We start from the raw sequence: 23,856 nt of genomic DNA, 5'->3' as shown, positions 1-23,856 counted from the left end.
ATCACCTAATTTGTTGGTGACAAATTTAAGTCTAGATTTAAATATCATTTAAGCATTAAGCAATTTGGCTATTCTTAGTGTAAGTGGGAAATATATATCATGTAAATGTGGTGGTTCTGTGTAGAATTCTTAATTTATGTTACAATTGCTGTGGATGATTGTTTTCATGTTTCATTATTTCTGAACTGCTTTTATTTCAGTGCCTACTACTACCAAGAAACCGGCAGAACCAACTACATTAGCTGATCCAATAGAAGTAGGAGGTACAATGATGACACTTCTTGGAGAGTCTGAAAAGTCGGTAAGTGTGCTTGTTATTAAAACAACAAAAGATAGGAGTATATAATTATATATAGCATTCAAAATAATTCTTCAAAAAAAAAAAATAGTGCACTTTTGCTAATACTTTGGTGACAAGTCTTGTGACTGCTGCCCTCAATCTGTTCCAATAAACTGCTACTGCTCTGGAATGCAAATGTAATTGTGCGTCTCAATTATAGCAATCATCATTATATTATTTGCAGTTTTAGTTGTACTTTGTATTCAATATAGGCAATCCTTGGTTAATGTGTGGTTAACAGTTTTTTTCTTAATAAGTAAATTTTTTCTTTTCAAATTTTCATTCAGTTTGATGAACAAAAACAATTGAAACTTGCAGAATCATTAGCAGACCAAGCCAATGAATATTGTGCTGTGAGTTTCACGGCCTGCTTGGCACCACGTAACTCTCTATACAAGTAAGTCTTTTGTGGAATATAATAATAATTAGAATTCAATTGAATTCAACCAATTCAATTAAATTTTATTGTTTATAGAAATAGGAAATTCATCTTCATGATAACAAGCATTGCACATGAAAACAACAATATATATATATATATATATATATATATATAAAGAAAAAATACAATGCATTTGTACAATAATATATAATACAGTATATACATTCAAAGAAAAAAACTAGTGGATACATTATCTAGACACCGATTTCGTACCATGTGACATTAGTTATTTTGCCCATTTCCTCACTCATTGTTGAAATTTTGTTCCACCGTGCATTTTTTTCCCCTCCTGTATTGTCCATTGCACGTTGCCTATGGATACGAAATGACCTCAACCTAACACAATCTTTTGATTGGTTAAAAAGATGCAAGACTGACCTGCTTCTTTGTTTGCGCCACCTAGATAGGGGACCGGGGATTGCACCAGGGCAGAGACCAATGTTTGACCCTTTGAAACATAGTGCTGTTTGACACACCACACCATCTTATATTATTGTTAAGTCATCATGCTTTTTGTTTTATAATTTGATAAAAAAAAAAAGCTCATAGAGGCACTGTGCAATATGCACTATATAAATGTAAATTTTTATTATTATTTACGTATAGGGTAAATCCTAAAAACATTTGTATAATTTTTTTTTTTATATTTCTGGTATCCTGCAGTTACAGATTGAAGGGATCCAGCTGACCCAGATTTTTAAAATTACTTTCAAAAATGAAGAAAAAAGAAAATTATATTCAAATTCAAGTCTGAGAGTGCCATTTCCTGCAGTCTAGAGGTGCTAAAATCATAATTTTTCTTACCACCTTAGCCCTCAATCTGTGAATTTGTCTTCCTGGGCCCACTCTATTTAGAATTCCTGGATCTGCCACTTTTATGTATTGTTATTATTATTAGCAGCAGTATTGGTAAACATGTTATAATTCTTGATTATTGATCTCTTGTTTTTAATAGATCAGATAATATTGTGTATTACTCGTTTGAAGAAGTGAATGCAAACCTGGAGGTGAAATTTTGGGTAAACGACCCAAGTAACACCGAAGTAGCAGCTATGACAACGGAACAAGTGCAAGATATGCTAAACAACAACATAGATGAGTCTGAGTTTGAATACATTGTTGGTCCAGTGGAGCCAGTGGAATCTTCAAGCCTTGAGCCATGGGTCATCACTCTTATCTCCTTCTTCGCTCTCGTCATGCTCATCATAATTTTGGTTGCGGTCAAAGAATGTCACAGCCCGTAAGCAGTTTGTGTAATTTAAAGTGACTGCGTGTTATGATCATATGGAACATTCCCCCAGTTATGAGTCACAAAAAAATATAAAAAACTAGACTTACTATGTCAGTTTGCACAACAGAACTTAGGGCTTTTCGTCATTGCTGTAAAGAGAAATGAAGACAAACAAACAAATATTAAAAAATTATAGAGTAAAAAAAAAACATAGAAACCCAAAATTTGTATAGTACTAAACAAATGAAAGTAAAAAAAAAGAAAACCAACTTCACAACTACCGCGAAGTTAGTAAGATTCGAACTATTGCTGCAATGGTAATAGCGAGGTAGGCCTACTTGGAGACTCACAACCATTGCCCACTAAATGAGCTGACCTTGTATATGCCAGTGCATTTTCCGTTCATAGCCATTCAGTGACTATAAGCAAAAATTGTTTATGCATTATTGAGTTTAACCTAGCTGCAACTTAACTTGATCGTCCCCAGCACATAATTATTCCTTCTTTGTAACTTGGTTAAACTATCCCGAAAGTTTTATTCAGGTGAATTAACCCATATTTGAAATATCTGGTGTAGACCGTTTGCCCTTAAATCAGTTTAATTGGTCCTCACATACACACCCCACCCTAGATTGACACTAAATAGTAGGAGGCTCGTCCTTGATATATAGTCTATGCTTCGGCAAAGCATAGACAAGTTCCAAGCATGGGAAGTGACCAAAGTGCTGGCCAGAAAAACCAAGTGCAAAAAGATAGTGAAAAAATATGCAAGAAAAAAAATTAATAAAAACTAGATTTGAACTCGACACGTCGGACAAGTTTAGGTGATCCACCGCACATTTGAACTTTAACCCTTAGGAAGTGAGCGCATTGCGGATCGAAAAATATTTTAATGCTAAAATTATGGCCTATAAAGTGCTCTAATTTAGTAAAAAAAAAATACTGTAATTTTGAGCTTTATAAAAGTTTTATGCACATGTACACTCACGTCATTGGCTCCTGATATGAGATATACATATGTCAACTCTCATTGAAAAATGCCTGTCGGTGAGGGCTTCATTACCAAGAATTATAAAATTTGACAATGATATCAAGGAAGAAATAGAAAGGGGTCAGAAAAAACATTCATTTTGACCATGATGACGTCATATAAACTATAATACTTGTGTAAAGTGTCATTTAAAAATGCCTGTTGGTCGGTAATAGCATAAGACATTGACCATGTTAGTGTTGAAATCCCGTCTGCCGCCCTCTATCGTGTCATCAAAGATTTGAAGAAAGAAAGAGTTGGGGGAGGGTCAGAAATACTCATTTTGACCATAATGACGTCATCAAAGTGATAAATGAATGACACTTTGTGAAAGGAAATTGTCTCGTCTATAACATACTCACAGGTGAGAGACGATTGATAAACAATAAGCGAGATACGTTCAAATGAGTATAAAAATAATGACGTCAGTCAGTTTATTGAATTCAGATGGCAACATGATGACATCACAATGTCCGATCAGCTATAATGAGCTATAAAATCATATCTACAACTCATGTGCTTTCAGAATATTTAATAAAACTTGTGGGTCACCTTTCATCATAAGGAGCTATAAAACTGATTAAAAATAGGCATCGCGCACGTTATGACGCGCGCACAGAAAATTAAGGTACATGACATTCAATGGGGGTCATCAAATTCAGGAAAGAAATCTCGACATCTTGCTAGTTACGCCATTGACTAACTTAGTCAAAAAGTGATTTTGAGCATTTTAAAATTTTGATGCACGCGTTTGCGCGCATTATATATTTTCGTAAGTTACATTCAACCATGACCTGAAGTTTATGCCCACTGAATATGATTTAGAAACGACAGTTGGTTAGGAAGATATCATGGATAATGTAACAACACAAAAATTACGCGTAGATGATGTCACACATGACTGAGCACATTGAAAAGCTTATTATGACTATTCCAGGCCAAGCCAAATGTTCGTTGAAGCGCGCATGTACATAGCTCGTGCCAATTTTGAGATATCGTGCGCACAACAATCGCCGAAAAAGAAAGAATAAAAACTCTGACAATAACAAGAGGTAATTCGCTAGACAAAAACAATGGCTTTTCCAGCTACTGCTGGGAAAAGCTAATAAGGACATGTTACTAGAAATTGCAAATTGCAAGTGAAGTGCTGCGAAGTACAACTGCATAAAATGTTCTTCGAAAAAAAATTATTTATGCGAGTCAAGTGAAAATAATGAATAATAAAAATATAACAAATGATATGAGCACGACCCATTGTCTATATATTATTAGAACAGCGTTGGTACAATTAGTGTTTTGCTGCAGTGACATCTCGCTCGCTGCTGGCAATGACTCGCTGCTGGCGAATCGATCTGCGCATGTGTATAAAATGGTATTTATTTCCGCAAACACTATGCCAGTCTACAACAAGCGTCGTCTAAATGTAATAATTAGCACGTTGAAATAGGCTAGTAAATAAGTTTAACTGGGTTCGTAAATAATATTGTCCTCAAAATATTGTGGCTGAGACATGAGCCGATTAAACGTAGAAATAGGAAACCTAGAAATATAGTAAAAACGCTGAATAGTACTCCAGCGTCGCGACATGCCAACGTTGGTATGAGTAGGTTAGTCTACAAACGTCGCCTAAAGTAATTGATTTTACCCGGCAGAACGAAAGAAGCAAACTCCGCTTCTCAGTTGTCTCAGGCGATTGATTTTTGACAAACAATGACCTTTCAGAGGTCAAATTGCTGTCAAGAATATGAATTGGCTGCTTCGCAGCAATAAAATCCTACAACGTTTTATTTATATTTCTAATATCTAGTGTTATTGGCTTTTCCCAGCAGTACTTGGAAAAGCCATTTTTTTTGTTCTGATTTTTTTTCCTTGCATATATCTTTTTGCACTGTTTTTTTCTGGCCGTCACTTTGTTAACTTCCCAAGCTTAGAATTTGTCTGTGCTTTACCGAAGCATAGGCTATATATCAAGGATATGCCTAATAATATTTAATGTTAATCAGTGTTCCCGCTAGCATCATGGGCAAGCGTCATGGTAAGTGTTAAGTCCACCATAGTTGGGACTGACACAAGGTATTTTTAATAATTAGGAGGCATTGAAATGTCATAAATTGCAATTTAAGACTATATAAAAGCAGGGAACAGTTAAATAATTTAACTGTTCCCTGATAAAAGCGTCATGGAAAATGTTCCAAGAAACATGGCCAACTGTCAAGCATCATGGGGAAAGTCCCAAGCATCATGATACCATGATGCTTCAATTGCCTGGGGAGAACAATGGTCAATCTATGGTGGGGTGTGCATGTGAGGACTAATTAAATTGATTTAAGGTCAAACAGTCTACACTGGATATTTCACGAATTGGTCAGTTGATCTGAATGAAACTTACGGGAAATTTTAATCAAGTTACAAGGAAGAAATTTGTTATTTGTTAAATTGACGATCCAGTGGATGGTGTAAATTTGAGGGTCTTTTCAATTTTTGAGGACACAGACCTAAATATCTCTTTAAAAAAAAACACCAATGGGTCTAAATGAAACATTCTATAATACTTTGTAAAGGTCTTGTAAAAAAATTATTAAATTTTTGTGATGATCCACAGTATAGAGTACCACAGTCGTGTCATCACAACAGCAGGTGGCGCCCTCTGGACTTTGGTTACCGTTCATTATGCCTGAATGACTTCATAATCTTAATGGTTTAGAATAGGCTTTCTGAAATAGGCATTTTAAAACCTAATAATTTAGCATCAAAATGTACTAAAAACACAAAAAGCTCGCATTATATTAGTTATCCAACACACATTTAATCATCAATTAGCATTTACAAAGGAAAATTAAGATACAACTTCTTAATAATTACGTTAGAAATTGGGATCAATCGTTTGTCAGTGGAGAAAATGTTTGAATGCATTTTGTGTCGCCGATAGTAACAGAGTTTATCACGTGGTATTGTGACGTAACACTGTAGTACTATCTAACGAGCATTTAGGAAAACGTCCCAGACCACATATTTCGAAAACAGATCAACTGATCTGCATGAAACATTCAGAAAAGTTTAACCAAGTTACAAGGAAAAAAATATTATGTGCTGGTCAAGGGTGTAATCGCTTAAAAAAAAAATCAATGGATATAATTTTAAACCTTGTATAACAGTTTGTCAAGGTCGAGTAAAGAAATGATTAAATTTTTGTGACGATCCGGAGTAGGGTGTAGATCTGAGGACCATTTAAAGGAAAACGTCCCAGACCAGATATTTAAAAAACGGGTCAACTGATCCAAATGAAACATTCGGGAAAGTTTAACCAAAGTTATAAGGAAGATATTATTATGTGTAGGTTAGGATCCAGGTTAGGGTGTAAATTTGAGGGTCATTTAAATTGCTTAAAGACATAAAAATGATAATCCAATTCAGCTTCGATGAAACGTATAGATACTTCCTAAGCAAATAAATAGGCAGGTCTTCCGAACTAAAGTCTTTGATGTTAGAACCAAACGGATGCAAATTGATGAAAAACACAACATATTTTAAGAAAAGAACTAAGATTTAATTGTAAACGTGTTTTGGGTGTTCTCTCCTATAATCAGTAAAAACTAAAAATCAAAAACGAAAAAAAACTCGCCATTCTTAACATAGAACACCTTGCATACATTAGTGCTGTATGCTAATTGAAAAGTTGTAAGCTTAAGTGTTTGAGTTGAACATTGAAATTTGGACTGTTCCATTTGACATGTAGTGATTCTTTTATTCTTAATCTAATTTCACTGTCAATGACGTTGAAGCATGTAGCTAATGTTTTGCATTTTTAATTTTCATTTAGATGTTTTAAAATGTTTGTATTTTTGTCTTTGCCAAGGTGTTCTTCAATCATAGTAATCAAGTGTCGGCTAGTATAGCCTAAATAGGTGGAATTACATCCACCACATTTGAATTTATACACTACCATAGAGCGAAGATTACTAGGGATTTCATCAAAGCTGTATTGGATTATCATTTTTTACTCAATTGTAAAATGTTCGGCATTTTGCCAAAATTCATATACTACATAGTAACAATGAAAATTAGGATGATTGTTTACAGTGAATAGAAATTTCAAGTTAGAAATAATTCCCTAAACATAAGCATACCGAATACCTGCTCATAAATTCAATACATAACGCAAAGGACAGAAGTATATTTAAACTTAGTTAGAACCAAAACCATTACTAATTAATTGTTTATGATTTGAAGTGTTTGAATGATTGTATCATAATAATTAGTGAGAGCAAAAAATTTTATGACTATCTTCTAAAATTACTCAGCTGACAGAAGAAATGCTTTTCTGTAAGGCTGAAATATCAAGGCCTTGAGTACAGTGTGGAACATATTTATATGGAAAATCTGAAGTAGTTTCAAGAAATCAAAATATATTTTTGCATATCAAAATAAAAGGTGTAATTTTATTTTACAAAATTATATGTTTTTTTTCAGCTCGAAAAAATCTTCTTTTATTGACAAAAAATCAGAAAACCATGAAATGGACATAGCAGAAGGTAAGTTACGTTACAATATTAAAAGTATCGTTTGTGGTAACATTGAACATTTTTATCCTTTTAACATTTTTAACATTTTAATCCTTTAAAATAGTTAATTAAAATATTGGGGGGAAAATCTAATATTAAATGCAGAAGTTATACAATTTCAGTATTAGACAGATCAAGTCATATGTTTTCAAAATAACAGACTTTACTTTCCAGTGAAAATCTTTTCAATGATTACCAAGTTTTAGGTTCATACAATACTGTATTGTTTATGTATTAATTAACTAAGAAGGTTGTTTTTTAATTTTATGTACAATTGAAAGCTAAACCTACAGTATGTAAGTAAGCACAATTCAAATAGTTAATTATTCTATTCACATATTTTAATCAAACACATATCTGTATATTTTATCATACGATATAAACTATGTACTGTACATGGTATATTATAATAATTATAGTATAATCATGCGCATTCCATAATGACTAAAAGGAACCAGGCATACACTAGCAGATATTTGACAGATTGTTTAGACTTGATTTGATAGTGAATGCTTCTTTCAGACTTTATCTCGATCATCAAACACATTTTCTTTTCGTGTTGGAAGTTAAACAGTGTTTTCAAATTGTAATCAAACATTGTGTGGTTTAGTCTGATAATAATCTAATTGTGTATACCTAACTTATAGCAGCTGTGTTGATTACAATATGGACAAGATAAAGGAGTTTAGTACGTAGGCGTGCAAGCCACATCTGAGAGAAAGATATTGTCCTCAGCACTTGGGAAGCGTTATTGTACACTTCTTTCTGTTTTTTAAAATGTTAATAGTAATTGTTATTGTCGTGGTGGAATAGATAATATCTGGATTTGCATTTGAAATCAATTGCGAAAAAAATAGCAAGTTGTTCTCAGGTAGGACTCAAACCCACGATCTCCAGATCGCTAGCCTGGCATCATACCTCTAGACCACGAGCTTGCTTATGAAAGTAAGAGGACATTTAGTATATTTTAAATGTTATCATACTTTTACAGACAATTAATTATTATCCGCATGCATGCATGAACAGTTAAATTTATGTAGATAAAATTGGCATATTAATGAATTGAAGTTGCTTTCTTGAGTGGTGCTTCTGTTTTAAGACCTGTATTGATTCCATATAAAATGGACAATTATATGAAAGTAAGAGGACATTTAGTATATTGTTTTTTTCAATAATAATGGTCTTCTATTTAATCCTTACTGTAGATGGGAATGCAAATATTTCTAATGCTACTCCACAAAGGTAAGAACATTTTTTATATAAATAATTTAATTTGATAAAAAATGGTTGTGCAAATAGTGGTTTTTTTTTTTTAATCAAAATCTCATAAATTTGGTAAGCTATTAATTTGGTTGGCCATCATTCTCAAAGGCTGTTGTTTCCAGTTTAAGGTGTCAAGTTTATTCTTTGAACTCTGAAAAGGGACCTCTTAAAGGCTTAGAGACAAGAGAAGCTGGTACCAGTTACTGGGTAGCTCCAGCGGCGGATCTAGGATTTAGCAATTGGGGGTGGATAATGGGAGGTGAGAAGGAAGAGGGGGGTGGGTTTGCGAGGGGCGTCTCCTCCCATTTTAGATTTGTTTGTAATTAGTAGACTTCTAGATGATCTTAGATGGCATCTGAAAAGAAGTAAGCTTAAAATAGAAAGTGTATGTTTTACCAGAGTACACAAAAGCACACACACAAGACAAGTGACCATTATTTTTTTTGACTGTGTAGTTCACACCTCAAGAGCTCTGGGACCATTTATAAAGAGCTATATGTATCTAACTACAATTACATAATAATAAAATATCATCATTAATTATTGTTGTTACTGTGGGTATTATTATTTTTGTACAGTATAAGGTATATAGATTTCAAACAGCATACATCTTTGTTTAATTTGTGTGTGTAGCAATTAAGGTAAAGATTAAGTAGGTAATCATATTTTGACGGTCAACATCTTTCTAATTTCTGATAATTTTTTTGATAGACGTCCAAGTGAGCACACAAACAATATATATTTTGAGACGAATACTGGAGCAACCAACAGTGGATTCAAACCAGATACAGTACCAGATACTTCAATCGCTGGTGCATCTAAGCACGACACACAGGGTGACGACCTTCCAGCTGAACTTCCCAAGGATAAAATCACTGATGCTTCTGCTCTATAGAGACACTAGATGTTGTCAGCATACATTTTAAACAAGTTCTACCTCTTAAGTTAGACATTATGCTTTCGGATTTGTTGTCTTTCATTCAACACTGTTCAGTCAGACTCTGATAAAATCTGAAAAACAAAATAGTGTGTATAATGTATTTAATCTTTTTAATATCTTAAAAGTCTTTATGTATGGTTCGATTTGATACTGTACTGCCATTTATTTGTGTAATTGGTATTTTCCGTGTGTTTAATCTTTATTTAATTGAATATATTATGTTAAATTTAAATTTTAAATATTTTTTTAAAATTTTTATTAAAATCAGATTGACAATCCTTCTTTTTGTTGAGTCCAGAAAAATTCTGATAGTGTATGACCAACTTTAGAATTTTTTATACAGTGCACCAGATAAACTTTCATCAAATTTAGAACAGATAAACAAAATTATATTGTTTAATTATCTGCTTTCCACATAAAAACGTACTATTTTATTTTAGAGCATGTCATCGTTGGATTACCTTACATTATGCTTAGACCATACAGTATTTTTCATACACTGTTATCATTATAATAAATATAATTAACTACTTAATATAGTAATGGTATGGTTTTGGTATTCTTATGTAATTGTGTTATTTAGTCACCTAAAAAATAGTTTGGTTTTTCTGTGTATATTTGTTAGTTCAGGCACAGTTTGTTTAGTTGAATAAGACAGGTAGCATTTTAGAGACTGGTGTAGCATGAATCAACAAACGTGAAGAAGTTCTGTTCTGTCCTGACCATTTGTGCGAAGATAGTACAAAAAGCTGGGAATAGCAGTTACTAAGCAAGGGTGCTTTAGGAAAAATTCTCTTCACTTGCCCACCAATTTTTCACAAACAAATTTTGGGCCCCGAGAGGTTTGCAAAACTGGGAAAGATGACCAGTGATGACATCATGTTGGAGGTTACAAAATGATTGCAGCAGATATGATGCGGATCTGCCTGGCTGTTCAAAGAAAGTACTGAGTTGGGATCAACCATTGCCAACAATGTTGAGCTCAGTCACTTGACTTGGTCAGATTCCCACAGCAGCCTTGACCTTTTTTGCGTCTGGCTTCCATAAAATCCCTACAGATGCTATTGCCAACAGCTTTCAGTGAGGCTGATTTGTCATTCAGGTGTGGCCCTACAGAGTGAAGTGGATTTTTATAGAAACCATACTTTACATACTTTATGTGATTATTTTTTTTCTGAAAGTGAACTTAATTGATTAAATTGTAATCCAATAACATATGCGTTTGTGGAATAAAGTTTATATATCTAATCCGTATAGATATAGTGCTCATTTGAATTGTTTTATTTAGTGTTGCTTTCATATTGATTTACGATTTAACCTAAAATTTATGTTTTAATTTTTATCGCTAATAAAACATTTTTATTGTGTCAAGATTCATTAGTAAAAATTGCTACTGAAAAGATGATTGTCTTTCGTATAATAATTAATGATTTTAGTTTTATATTAACCAGCCACTTCTTTTTGTCTTGAGACTATCTTAGTGCCCAGAGTGTCGCCAGGATTTGCCCAATGGGCGGTTCCTGACGTGAACGTAATGTTAGTGGCCGGGTGCTGTACAACCCAACTCGACGAAGGTCAAAGTTCGCGCTTCGCCCCAGACCTCCTTCGAGTTCTAACAATATAGGGCCTGTGTATTCAACCTTTTGGAGCTGGTGGCCATTCTCTTTAAGATCAGCGGTGAGCCGACATAAATTGTGTATTTCGAATTAATTAGCCTTGGTTTTTCAACGTCAATGTGATAGGCCTTTTTTTTTCTCAAAAGGAGAGAGTACAGTAGCATGGGAAAGTGTGGGGGATAAAAAAAACAATTGTACCCCAAGTTCTCCTACCCTACCATTAGAAATTTGTTCTCAGCAGAAACAAATCCACTTCTATACTATTGTAAGAAATAGTTAAAAAAATGTCGGCGCCAGAAATTTCCCGACGAGGTGTCCGACACCCCAAAAAGGGCCCATAGTGAACATATTTTTAAAATGGACTCCCCTAGATTCCTGGCGGAAATGAAATTTTGAGGGTAAAAATACGTTTTCAAAGCCGCCAATTGATAGAAATCGCACCTTAATCATCGCCCCACTTAAACTTTTATCCCTATCAAATCTCCCCCTCCCCATGTTAATATACTCTACGCCACTAGATAGTGATCTACACTCACAGACACTCGCAGACTCTCAGTGGCGTACCTAGGGCGTGTCTGAGAGGTTCAGCAGAAATAAAAGGAAATACTGATCAGTGGCAAGAATGCTACAGTATTAGAACATTCTTGTAGCTGATACTTTCGTAATCCTATAGACCACCGTAATACTAATACAGATTGATCTGAATTCTTCGATTATTAGAATTTCTGAAACTTGGCTTTCTGATAGCTCACCAACACCTTTCCTCCATAACTATAAATTCTTTTCGAGTAACAGGCATGGTAATCAAGGATATGCAGGTGTTGCTATATTTTCTCGTAATGATCTTAATATTAAAATAAGCCATGATATTTCCCTTCCTGTTAATTTATGCGAATCACTCTTTATTGAAATCATTAATTAAAATAATGAAAATGTAATTATTGGCATTGGTCAATTAGATCCTTTTACTAAAATTTTGATGAAGTTCTCAAATTAATTAATTAATTAACACTGTCACATTATGGGGATTTCAATATCGATTTACTAAAATTCATGAACGTAATTTAATTCTTATCTTAATACTATTTTATATCATTCTTTTTACCCTACAATTTCGAAACCAGCAAGATTGTCTCCGGCTAGTGCGCTTCGCTTATTATTCATTTTTATTTGAACCAAATAAATTCTAAAATCAAATATGGAATTATAATCGATGACATTTCAGACCATCTTCCGATATTGTAGATTATTGATGGTGATATGTATCACCACAGTAAACCTGATACTGCTCAATCCTTTCGTATGTATGTGAGGTGTATGATCCTAAAGTAACTTTCGATTGTTTTTTAAATACATTTTATAGATCCATGTCGAACACCTTGTGTCCATTAACCTTAAATCAAATAAACGTTTCAGACAACCATGGATGTCTGACTCTCTTTTGAAATGTAGTATACGTAAGCACAAGCTTTATAAAAAAAATATTTAAATTTCAAGTGACCCCGTTTATAAAATTAATTATAAAAATTATATTAACGTTTTCAACAAATTATGTCGCACTGCCAAAAAGAATTTTTCAAAATTCTATCAATGCAAAGGTAACTCATCAATCCTCGGGGGAAAAAAAAAGAAACAAAAATAATCCAAAGTTGATCAAAGTTGGCAATATTATATATCTTATTTACCTCCCTCCTTTAGCAATTCTTTCTTTATAAACCCCGTTACTGTACATGAAGTTAGCCAAATTATATTTTAAATTTAAATTCTTCCAAAGGTTGTGGTAACGATAATGTCACATCACATGTGTTTCCCATCATATTATTCATCTTACTTACGCTATCAATGCATCTTTTACATCAGGTTCTTTCACAGAATATTTTAAAATTGCGAAAGTTATTCCAATTTTTAAGAAATCAAATTATAGACACATTTTATTGCTTTCTTTTTTTTCTAAAATTGAAAAAATAAAGTATTTCAGACTTTATGATTATCTAACACATTTTAATTTATTAAATAAACACCAATATGGTTTTCGTAAGCTGCACTCTACATCTCATGCTATCTTGAACTGATAATGTTACTAAATCTTTCAAAAAAAAAAAAGACGTTTATGTTAAGCCTATTTATTGATTTATCAAAGGAATTTGATGTTGTTGATCATGGTATCCTAATTCGCAAACTTCATAATTTTGGAATCAGACACTCAAAAATCTAATCATATTATTATTTTTCATTCTACTATAAAAAATTAATTTTAATAATTATATTTTTTTTCTTAATAACAAAACTATTGAGCGTAAAACAGAAACTTTATTTCTTGGTGTTTACATCCAAGAAAATTTAAAATGGACCAGTCACCAGAACTACATTTCTAAATATACTGTATATATAAAACTATTGGCATCATTAATAGGCTCAAGTTTGCTTTTCCCGAACATATTCTACTTTTCCTTTATAATACCCTTATTTTACCACATTTACAGTATTGCAATATTGCCTGGGCTTCTGATTATCCTTCAAATTTGAATAAACTTGTTAAATTACAGAAACGTGCAGCCAGAATTATACCTTCATCCTTCCGAACTCCACTTGAACCTTCATTCAAACGACTGAAAATTTTCGATTTATTTGATATTCACAAGGTACAACTGGCAATATTTATGTTTCAGTATTTAAAAAGAAACGCTTTCTCTGTTTTTTTTTTATGCCTAATTGTTAGACACATCTCGGAAAACCCATTCATATAATTTTAGAAATGCTTCTGGCCCAGTTCCCTTCGTCAGACTCAGAAAAAGTCAATTTTTTGTTTCTGTTGCTGGTCCTAATTTATGGAATGATCTCGATGCTTTAATTAAAAATTCAGTTTCTTTACCTGTCTTTAAAAGGAAAATTAAAAACAATACGGTAATTATCATTGTACCATCAGTAAATAATAATGGTAGTTTTTTTAAGTTCATCTCTCCCTTTTATTTATTTATTTTATTTTATTTTTTCGGTGGTGGGGAGGGGGTCATGACGAGACAAGTTTTTACTTCTAGTCATGATCTCAATGATGGTGGTTTATTATTTGTATTGTATTGTATACCATTATTATTTCCATCATAATAAATAATATAAAATAATAAATAAATGTCATTTGAATTAAACTAAAGAAACACGGACAAGGACGTGTATTGGCCTACGCACCAAATCGCCGCGCGTAAATAAACCTGCGATTACAGTTAGTTCGGCACCACTCTCCGGTACACCGTCCACTAAACAGTGGGGGAATCAAGGGGGAAGCCGGTCCGGAGCACCCCCGCCACTTATTTTTTTTTCAAAATTATGAAAACAAAATTGATAAAAATGATCATTATAAGGATTTTTTTTCCCCTGGTATTAATGGACTTATTTGACTGGTTAATTTCGTTGAGTACGAATTTTCGTTGAGTATTATTTTCTTTCGACTGGTTCGTAAAATAGACTTCGTAGACAACGAAAATTAACGTAACCAGAATGCGTTAATCAGCGTTAAGTTATGCAGGTGACCCAAAAAAATATGGCCGATTGGTCAGTTTAGCAACAACATTTGCGTTAATATAATTTAAATTAAATTTCAGAAAATAAAAATTATAATATTTACCCACATTGAAGTAAAAAATAATTGTAGACTAGGAGAATTCAAAAACTGGATGAAAACATTTTTTTTTAACGAAAAACCCATACTGCCAGAATCCGAAGCAGCCTTGATTAAGCAGCGTGTATCGCGGTAACTATGCAGCCATTTTGTTTTGTCGAGTATTTAGCAGTTTTCTATTCGATTGGTCGTCTTCGTTAAGTTGGATTTTACCACTGCGCAGGTGGGCGTGGTTTAACGAAGAACGACCAGTCCAATACGGCCAATGTCCAAAAGAATGGGCTTTTCCAATGTTTTGAACACGTTCATGCTTTAAAAACCACTTATATTCCAAGATTTTATAAACATAGATATTATTAAGACCAGACACCAGTTGAAAAATCGCGTGCAGGCGTCTTTGTAACGTATTTCTTTTTATAAGATAATTTGTGATGTTGATAATGATACATTATTCTATATAATAATTAATACATATGATTAACGCAACAGGTCTTTTAGAGTTGTTACCATTTATATTTACAGTACCGGTATTTCCTATTAAACAGCAAATAAACACATCCCTGGATAAAACAAAAAAAAAAAAAAAAAAAAAGAAAATGAACAATAAAATCAGCACTTAACTGCTGACTCTTATTTTCTAGATTTAGTACTGTAGCTTTTAACCAAAATTGGAATGATAAAATGTTTCTCACTAATTATACACGAACGTACAATTAGGTAGGCAGTAACCTCCGATACCCTGTCGACCATACAGTGGCGGAATTAAGTTGGGCCTTCCTGGAGCACCAACTCCCACCTGAATTTTTCAAAATTATAAAACAAATGGAGTAAAAAAGATTATATTGAAATTTAATTTTTTGGTGATATGTAGTCCATTTTTTAAAGGGTTTCTTTTGGAATATTTACTTAATATCCAAAAATTGGCTTTTTCAATTCCTTGAATAAAATTAATTAAAAAATGAGTAGGTAGCATTTCTTTACTAACAATGAATTCTATTCCACAAGCTTTCTCTCCAGTCAATGGAGCTTCATCAGGTGAGTGAAGTGGTTCACAAGATACTAATATTCATGGACATCAAATAGATATAATTGGAATATCAAGCTAAATATATATGATAAAAAAATAACCTGTTTAATTACAGAAACAAAGAAGTACTGTAAATCCCTATAGTTAGCAATAGTAGCTAAGGTCTAACTGGAACAATGGAGGTGTGTTTTAAAATTTAATGTGTTTGGCACCGTAATAGCATAATGGTTTTTAGATATATCGTAAATAAATAAAGAAAATCAAGAAATACAAGCAGTGATACAAACCCTTGTGAATATGAGCGCATTTAGAGTTGTAATAATATCAAAGGAAAATAGCATACATTCAAAACAACTGAAAGTTAGTCAATGCTTCAAAAAAATCGAATATTATTATATTCCAAAATGTTATAAACATAGATAGATATTATTAAGACCAGCCACCAGTTAAAAAAATCGCTTGCAGGCGTCTTTGTAATGTATTCCTTTTGGATAATAAGGTAAATTGTTATGTGGATAATAATACTTTACTTCTATATATAATTAGATAATTAGTACATTTTATTATATCATTATAATTTGTATTTTATATATTTTACCTTCCCCAGCCTGGGGGTATTTTTTTTTATAAATTGATATTGAATTAACTCAACAAGTCTTTCAGAGTTTTTACCTTTTATATTTATTTCCTATCAAACAGAAAATGGGCTAATCCCTTGATAAAGCTAAAAAAAAAATCAACAATATTTATCAACACTTTAATTGCTTGATTCGTATTTTCTAGATTTAGTACGTTATCTTTTAATCCAAATTGGAACGAAAAAAGTTTCTCACTAATTAAAATACTCAAAAATTAATTAGTTATTTTAATACTTTTAGACTGAAGTACAATCTATGGCTTATTAACTCAGCAAGTATTTTATGGTTTTTATTTTGTTTTTAATTTTCCGGAAATTACAATTGTGCAGTGGCGGATTCGAAGGGGGCCCAGCACCCCCTCCTAAATTTTCAAAAATTCAAGAAAACAAATTATATTCAAATTTTAAGTCTTATGGTGCAATTTCCGGCCATCTAGAAGTGCCATAATCATAAATTTAATCTAGACTCTCCATCTGTGAAACGATCTTCCCTGAAACAACCCCCCTCCCCCATTATATACAATTTCTGGGTCCCACTTTGTGACGATCATTTAGCTTAATCTTACATTATATGCAAGTGACCAATACAAACTTTATATTTCTGATGAAAAATCCCAATATAACTCGACTTAACTTTTCTTTTTGATTGTTTTAGGATACTGTAATATAGATGATTGAATAATGAAAAAATAATTTAAAAATGTAATTTAAGTTCCATTTCCCGGCATCCAGATGTACAAAATACTGAAAATATTCGTACCGCAGCGCCAACCATGGTGATGTTGACGTGGTCAAGACACTCTCTTCAGCACCCTTTGTTTTTACAAGTACTGAATATTGGCCGAAAAAAATGCAAATTTGCGCGGGCCACATCAAAATATTTTGGAGAGCTGGGGGTTGAATACCGGGGATTTAGGGAATTGAAAGGCTGGTTTAATCGATTTTAGTTATACAAACTAGATTTGTTTCTTCTTCGGCCGGCAATTTGTGGGTTTTCTCTATCCAATGGAGAGGCATTGCTCCCTACCTCTTCCTCCACTATCATCTATCTCATTCAACTCACTAGGACCGTTTTTTAAAAAGCAGAACTGAATCCCTTATACCTTAATACACAAGTAATTTAAGTATAATAGACAACATTTTCCTGAAATATTTTTGATTATTTCTTCAACATATTGGTACTTTCAAGATAATACATTCAAAATCAAGGTGAATAATGATCACATTATGACTTAATCATCATAATTTTTTTTAAATTAATATTATTATTACTGTACTATAATTATTACACTTTAAATAGAAGTTGTAACTATGCTTTAACTGTGAGTTGTAATTACATATTTTCATTTATTTTGTTCTTTATCCAATCTAGGAAGTGGGATGTTTTGGTGTAAACGCCAGGTTTAAATGCATCTGCACAGCCTGTTCCCCAACTTGTTATGCCAACGAGATCCCATGCACCCCCATCACTGTGACACACTAATGGGCCTCCGCTATCACCCTGTAAAATGAGAAGATATATTACGAATGGTCAAACAAATTTTCTTGAAACATCAGTTAATTGGAATTGTATTTTTAACAGATTATACATGTTGCTTCCATTTGTATCGTGTCCTCCATTACTGTGGTCATAACTGTCGTCATCATGGTTATGACCACGATCTTCTTATCCCTAATATTTTTATCGGTATTGTTAGGAAGGACTCTGAAATATTCACTGGACTTGACCACGTTGTGGGAGAAAACTCCATTGAAATGTATGATGCGGCCCAAACACTTTTCCCTCACCATTACGCCACTGTTGCTATCATCCTTAATCTTGTCCTTACGTCTACTTTTTTTTTTATCACACTGTCTATACTACACGATATACACACTGTATATATCGCCATCATCAAGTACAGTAATTTTTTTTGTCATGGTGTTCAACTATTAGATCATCATTGCATTTAGTTATCATCTTTAAATTATTATAGTGTAATTATGATCTGATATTAAAAATAGAAATGATGATGATCATTACGACAGTGATGATAATAATTACCATACAAGTGTCTTCGCCATCGTCGCCAGCACACATCATGCGTGGTGAAATGTCTCCATTGTAGTAGTCTGTACTGTTGCACAGTTGGTCTTGTATCAGTAGTACTCCTGCTTCTTTCAAAACAGTTTCGAATCCCGTTCCTATTGATAATATACAAAAAATGGTGCTTCATGTGATATTCAGTGGTGGCGCCAGCGGGTGGGGGTGGGGGCAGTGTGGGCATTTGCCCACCCGTCCGACAGGCCTGGACCCCCTGTCGACTGAAGAACGACTAAGTTGTCGGAACAAAAATTAAAAAAATAATAATAATTTGCCTATCCAAATAACGCTATTTTGCTTGCTAATCCCTAATATTGTGGTCTAAAAGCACTATTAGGACCAAATTAATCCATAAAACTCTCCCCATGAACCCTAACAGGATTTTTTGTTTATTCCGGGCCGTCGACCGAGGCTTCGTCGACCATGGTTCGGACCCCTCCGTCGGACAAGTCGGGTCCCTTGTCAGCAAGTTTCTAGCGCCACCGCTAGTGATATTGTATATTGTCCAGGCGTCCCCTATCCCCAGGGTTGTATAGAGCCCGAACTTCATGCCATTATTCCCTTTCTGTAGGCATATCTCATTCCGATGCCTTATCTTATAGTATCTCCTTCCCCGTCCCTCTCCCTCCTTTGCTATCCACTTCCTCTTATATTCTTCCCTTCCATTACCTCATTTCGTTTACGTACTCCTCCCATTTTCTTACCTTTATGATCGTTTTCCCCCACTAGCTAATTCCCATCTCTTTTCCTTCCTTTATATTCCGGTTCCTTCACTTCTCTTATCTCCCATCTTCGTCCCTTCATTTTCCCATGGCATCACTTTCTATCCCGGCCCCTCATCTTCTTCCCTACTTCCCGTATCTTGTTCTCTACCGATATGCCATTCCCTGTATATCTTTTCCTTACACAAACCTAATTAATCCATTATAGACCACATCATTGAAATCTGTAATATACATTTAGTGATCGAGTATAACTAATTGGTTACATGATAGATTGTCTATAGTGGGCGGATCCGGGCGTTCCCCCTCCCTGAATCCGCTATTTATGGGAAACTTACCTTTCGTTTCGCCCCATCCTGTTACATAACATACAGTCCCCGGCATGTAAACGTCACTGCCATCGGGTAAGCAAACAGGTCGAACGTAGTCCGTTAATTGAACTTGTTTTTTCAACTTAACCAAAGCAATGTCAAAGTCGTAGACATAACCGATGTTATACTGATCGTGTATAATAATAGAATCCACTTGATGAACTTGTTCAGTAAGATCTTCACTGTATTTATTGTAACTACCGAGGTGTAATTTGTACGATGATGCATAAGGTTCACTGCCAGATAAAATAAAAATAATAATGTTTTGATCAATATATTAAACATCATAGATTTTATGATGTAGTAGCAATATCTAATTATATTAAAGCTATTTAATTATACAAATAATGTTAATAACAGTAGTAATCATTATGAATGGAATAATAATGATGACGACGATAAAACCTAATACAAATTATAACAATAATAATGAGGTCTCACAAGACAAGGTTCGCTATCAATAGTAAATACATTGACTATAAGATAATCAGCAATATGGTAGTGACAATATGCCTATTAAAAAATAATAATAACGTCATCATTAACATTATTTATGACAATACTAATAGTACTATAGTAACGGTAGGCCTATTCAAAATTCTTTATAATAGGCCTACGTGGAAGATTTTACTTTGTTGGGTACCATCTCATTTGAAGCAAATAAATTGATTAAAATAAATAGTACAAAATTAATAGTAATGATGATATTAATTATAGATGAGTATTTATTAATATATTTTTAATTTATACTGTAGGCAATTTAAGTACTAGTGTACTGACTTACAAAGTGGTACGGTATTACCACTGTTCCCTGGTATTACATTAATGGTATTAAATTTTGAAATGCAAATAAGCAGTAAGAAGATAAGGCTAATAATCCTCACGCTGCGAAGCAGTGAGCTGCCGAAAGAACCCAGCGTCGATTTAACAATGATCCTCCACAGATATGACCACCGGATAACTTCGTTATTTGAACCTGCATAAATATACAATATATAATAATCTTCAAATATTTCAATTATTTTATTTGATGTTTACTTATTAATGTACAGAATTATTTATTATAGGTAATTTCCAGAATTATACACATAAGTTTAGGCCAATGTCTGTAGGGCAACGGAAGATTAGAAGGGGTATCGACCTTGTGTCCTTACCATTATTTAGGTTTGTGTTTAATCTTGTCTCCGAAATCGTGGTGCTGTGCCTATAGCTAAGTTTAATCTCAATAATAATTATGTATAGGCCTAAATACAACTATCATCTTTGAATTAATATAGTTTGTCACAGAACCTGCCACGGCCATGCTCCTGGCTTTGCTTTGGTGCCGCCAACAATCTGTCCTTTGGTAACCACTGGTGTTCCACAGTCAACACTGTTTCCTGGAAATAAATAAACACTTTATATCTGTCAAACTTCAAAACTGTATGATCAAATTTTTTTGATGTAATACAGGTGTTCAAACATTAGCAAGGCAGGATTTGATCAACAATGAGCATATAAAGCTATCCAAACTATCATTTTTTTATGTGACAAATTTCTGTGAATTGCCCACTGTTATATCGTCACGATGTCGTATCACATTGATGGGGTTGATGACGTCAATATCATCCCAATTGGCATATCAATGTATTTTTTTTTTATAAAATGTGATAATGTGGACAGGGCTTTAAACATACACTATTTAAACAATTAATTTTGGGTTGACAAAAATGTGATGAAAAACACCCGTTTGGCAGCACTAACCGTTTGAGAAATTCTCCGGTACTAACCATTATCAAAATTCTCAATAAATATAAGTGAAATTGTTGATTATTAAGTAAAATTTCAGTACTGTATTAGTTTTGTATAGCTTTGATTTTGATCTTGTGTGTGTGTCTGAACTGTTACAAATCTTAACGCCTGTGACTATTATATCAGAAAGTGTATGGTTATTAGAGAAATGAGCAGCAAATGGGAGTCCAGGTGTTCTAAGTTTTATAGAACGTAAATGTTCCACAAATCTATCTCCCAATCTACGCTTGGTTTCACCAATATACAACATGTTATATTTTATACAATGAACACAGTAAATGAGATTCCTGGTAGTACAAGAAATATGATCTTCAACATGAAAGTCAGCATAGGGTCCAGTGATACAAGCAGTACATGGTATATATTTACAGGTAGTGCATCTATCTCTACCACATTTGAAAGTACCTATGAAGTCATTAGTAGTAGTGGTATCTGGTCGTAGCTTAGAGCCTACTAAATTATCACTGAGATTGCGATCATTTCTGTAAGCTAACATAGGAGGCGCTAGAAAAATGTCCTTGGTGCTAGATCTGTCATCTGTGTGGATACTGAAATTGTCTCTAGCAATTTTCGCCACTTTCTTACTAATCGGATGATAGGTATAGTACCAATGGAATGCGTTCAATATTACTGGCGTTGTGATTCGGCTGTAGAGTGTCTTTCTGCGTGAGTCGAGCTTTTCAAGTGACCTGCCAGTTACGTTCAAAGGATAACCACGAGCATTGAAGAATTGTCTCATTTCTGTAGCTTTATACTCGAAGTCATCGTCATCGCTGCAGATACGTCTGAGTCTAACCAGTTGCGAATAGGGTAAAGCATTATTACAAGTCGGAGGATGTGAAGAACTGTAGTAGAGATATGTGTGGGCATCGGTGTCCTTGTAGTAGATTGATGTAGAAAGTCCAGGTCTATTGATGGATAATATGATGTCAAGGAATGGCACACATTTGTCGGATATTTCATGAGTGAATTTTATCGCTGGATGGAAGCCGTTGGCGTAGGTTATAACATCATTCAATTCAGTTAATGAGCCAGATGTAATGCCAATACAGTCGTCAATATACCTCTTGAAAATATCAGGTTTTTCCCCTTTAAATGATTGCAGAAGATTGTGTTCCAAATTGACCCATACAAAGACAAGCAAAATTAGGAGCCATCTTACTTCCCATACTCACTTCTGACAGTTGACGATAGTACTTTCCGTTGAAATTCAATGCGGTAGTAGTAAGGACCAGTTCAGCTAGACGTAAAATAACAAATGAGGTGTACTTAGTGGAGTGATCCAGTTCAAGACAGTATTGCAAAGCAAGAAGACCGTCCTGAATGGGAATCGATGTATATAGTAAAACAACGTCCATCGTAAATTTATAGCGACTATCAGTATTAAGTTGAAAATCGTTTAATAGTTTAACCGCTTCTTTACTGTCCTTGATGTATGAAGGTAATTTCTGGACTAAGGGTTTGGGTATTCTATCAAGAAATTCGCTGATAATTACCGTGGGTGCGTTACATGCTGATACGATAGGTCTGCCGGGATTGTCTTTTTTGTGTATTATAGTAAAATATAAAAATTATGACAGGATGCATCTGCGTTGATAAGAATATTCGCTGTCGATTCGTTCTTCTGAATCATAGAATTGATGGTTTTCTTAACAAATTCAATATCATTAACAGTAGGATCGCTAGAGAGTAGTTGGTAAACATTATGGTCAGAGTTATCTTTCGCCCTCAGCAATATACAAGTCTTTCCTCCGAACAACTGTGGCTCCACCTTTGTCAGCTTTCTTAATAACATAATCAGGAATATGTTTCAAAGATTTAAGAGCAGAGAGTTCATTAGGAGTTAGATTGCATTTGCAACGTTGTTTCCAGTTCAGGCTGTCGACCTCTCTTTTACATTTATTGATATAGCTCGGGTTCTGTGAATTTGCCATGTGGAGGTGTCCTGGTAGATGGTTTTTTTGTTGAGTACCTTCGTCCTTAACTGCATTAGTGGGATCCTTATCCAAAAAGTGCGCCTTAAGCCTCAAACGTCTGTAGTACTGCTCCATGTCTGATTTAAGTTGAAACACATCCACATGTTTTTGAACAAGAATATAGGAGAGTCCTTTAGAGAGTATAATCGTTCATCATCAGTGAGTGGTTAATTATCAGAGATGGTAACAACACGTTTCGATATGTTGTG

At 33.8% G+C, this 23,856-nt stretch overlaps 2 protein-coding genes across 3 annotated transcripts in view; one reads left to right on the top strand and one right to left on the bottom strand.

Moving 5' to 3' along the window:
* Positions 1-11,064, top strand: part of LOC117120830 — a 65,449-nt gene extending 54,385 nt beyond the window's left edge. The window contains exons 49-54 of the mRNA XM_033265914.1: positions 201-301; positions 628-737; positions 1,738-2,022; positions 7,514-7,575; positions 8,811-8,847; positions 9,580-11,064. Coding sequence (XP_033121805.1) covers positions 201-301; positions 628-737; positions 1,738-2,022; positions 7,514-7,575; positions 8,811-8,847; positions 9,580-9,763 — 779 coding nt within the window. The 3' untranslated portion in view covers positions 9,764-11,064. The remainder of the gene's footprint in view (positions 1-200; positions 302-627; positions 738-1,737; positions 2,023-7,513; positions 7,576-8,810; positions 8,848-9,579) is intronic.
* Positions 11,065-16,085: 5,021 nt separating this feature from the next.
* The window catches only part of LOC117120883 (ovochymase-1-like), a 32,288-nt gene continuing 24,517 nt past the window's right edge, over positions 16,086-23,856 (bottom strand). The window contains exons 7-11 of one of the 2 annotated variants that reach the window (XM_033265981.1): positions 21,171-21,259; positions 20,765-20,856; positions 19,848-20,116; positions 18,749-18,888; positions 16,086-18,205 (exon numbers count right to left, since the gene is read on the bottom strand). In XM_033265981.1, coding sequence (XP_033121872.1) covers positions 18,038-18,205; positions 18,749-18,888; positions 19,848-20,116; positions 20,765-20,856; positions 21,171-21,259 — 758 coding nt within the window. In that variant the 3' untranslated portion in view covers positions 16,086-18,037. Of the gene's footprint in view, positions 18,206-18,748; positions 18,889-19,496; positions 19,734-19,847; positions 20,117-20,764; positions 20,857-21,170; positions 21,260-23,856 lie in introns of those variants that run through there. The other variant, XM_033265982.1, reaches the window with a different exon arrangement.

This window comes from Anneissia japonica, unplaced genomic scaffold, assembly GCF_011630105.1.
Source record: "Anneissia japonica isolate Jap-2015-1 unplaced genomic scaffold, ASM1163010v1 scaffold287965_len1858130_cov191, whole genome shotgun sequence".
Classification (NCBI taxonomy): domain Eukaryota; kingdom Metazoa; phylum Echinodermata; class Crinoidea; order Comatulida; family Comatulidae; genus Anneissia; species Anneissia japonica.
This window is presented reverse-complemented; position numbering and strand designations above follow the sequence as displayed.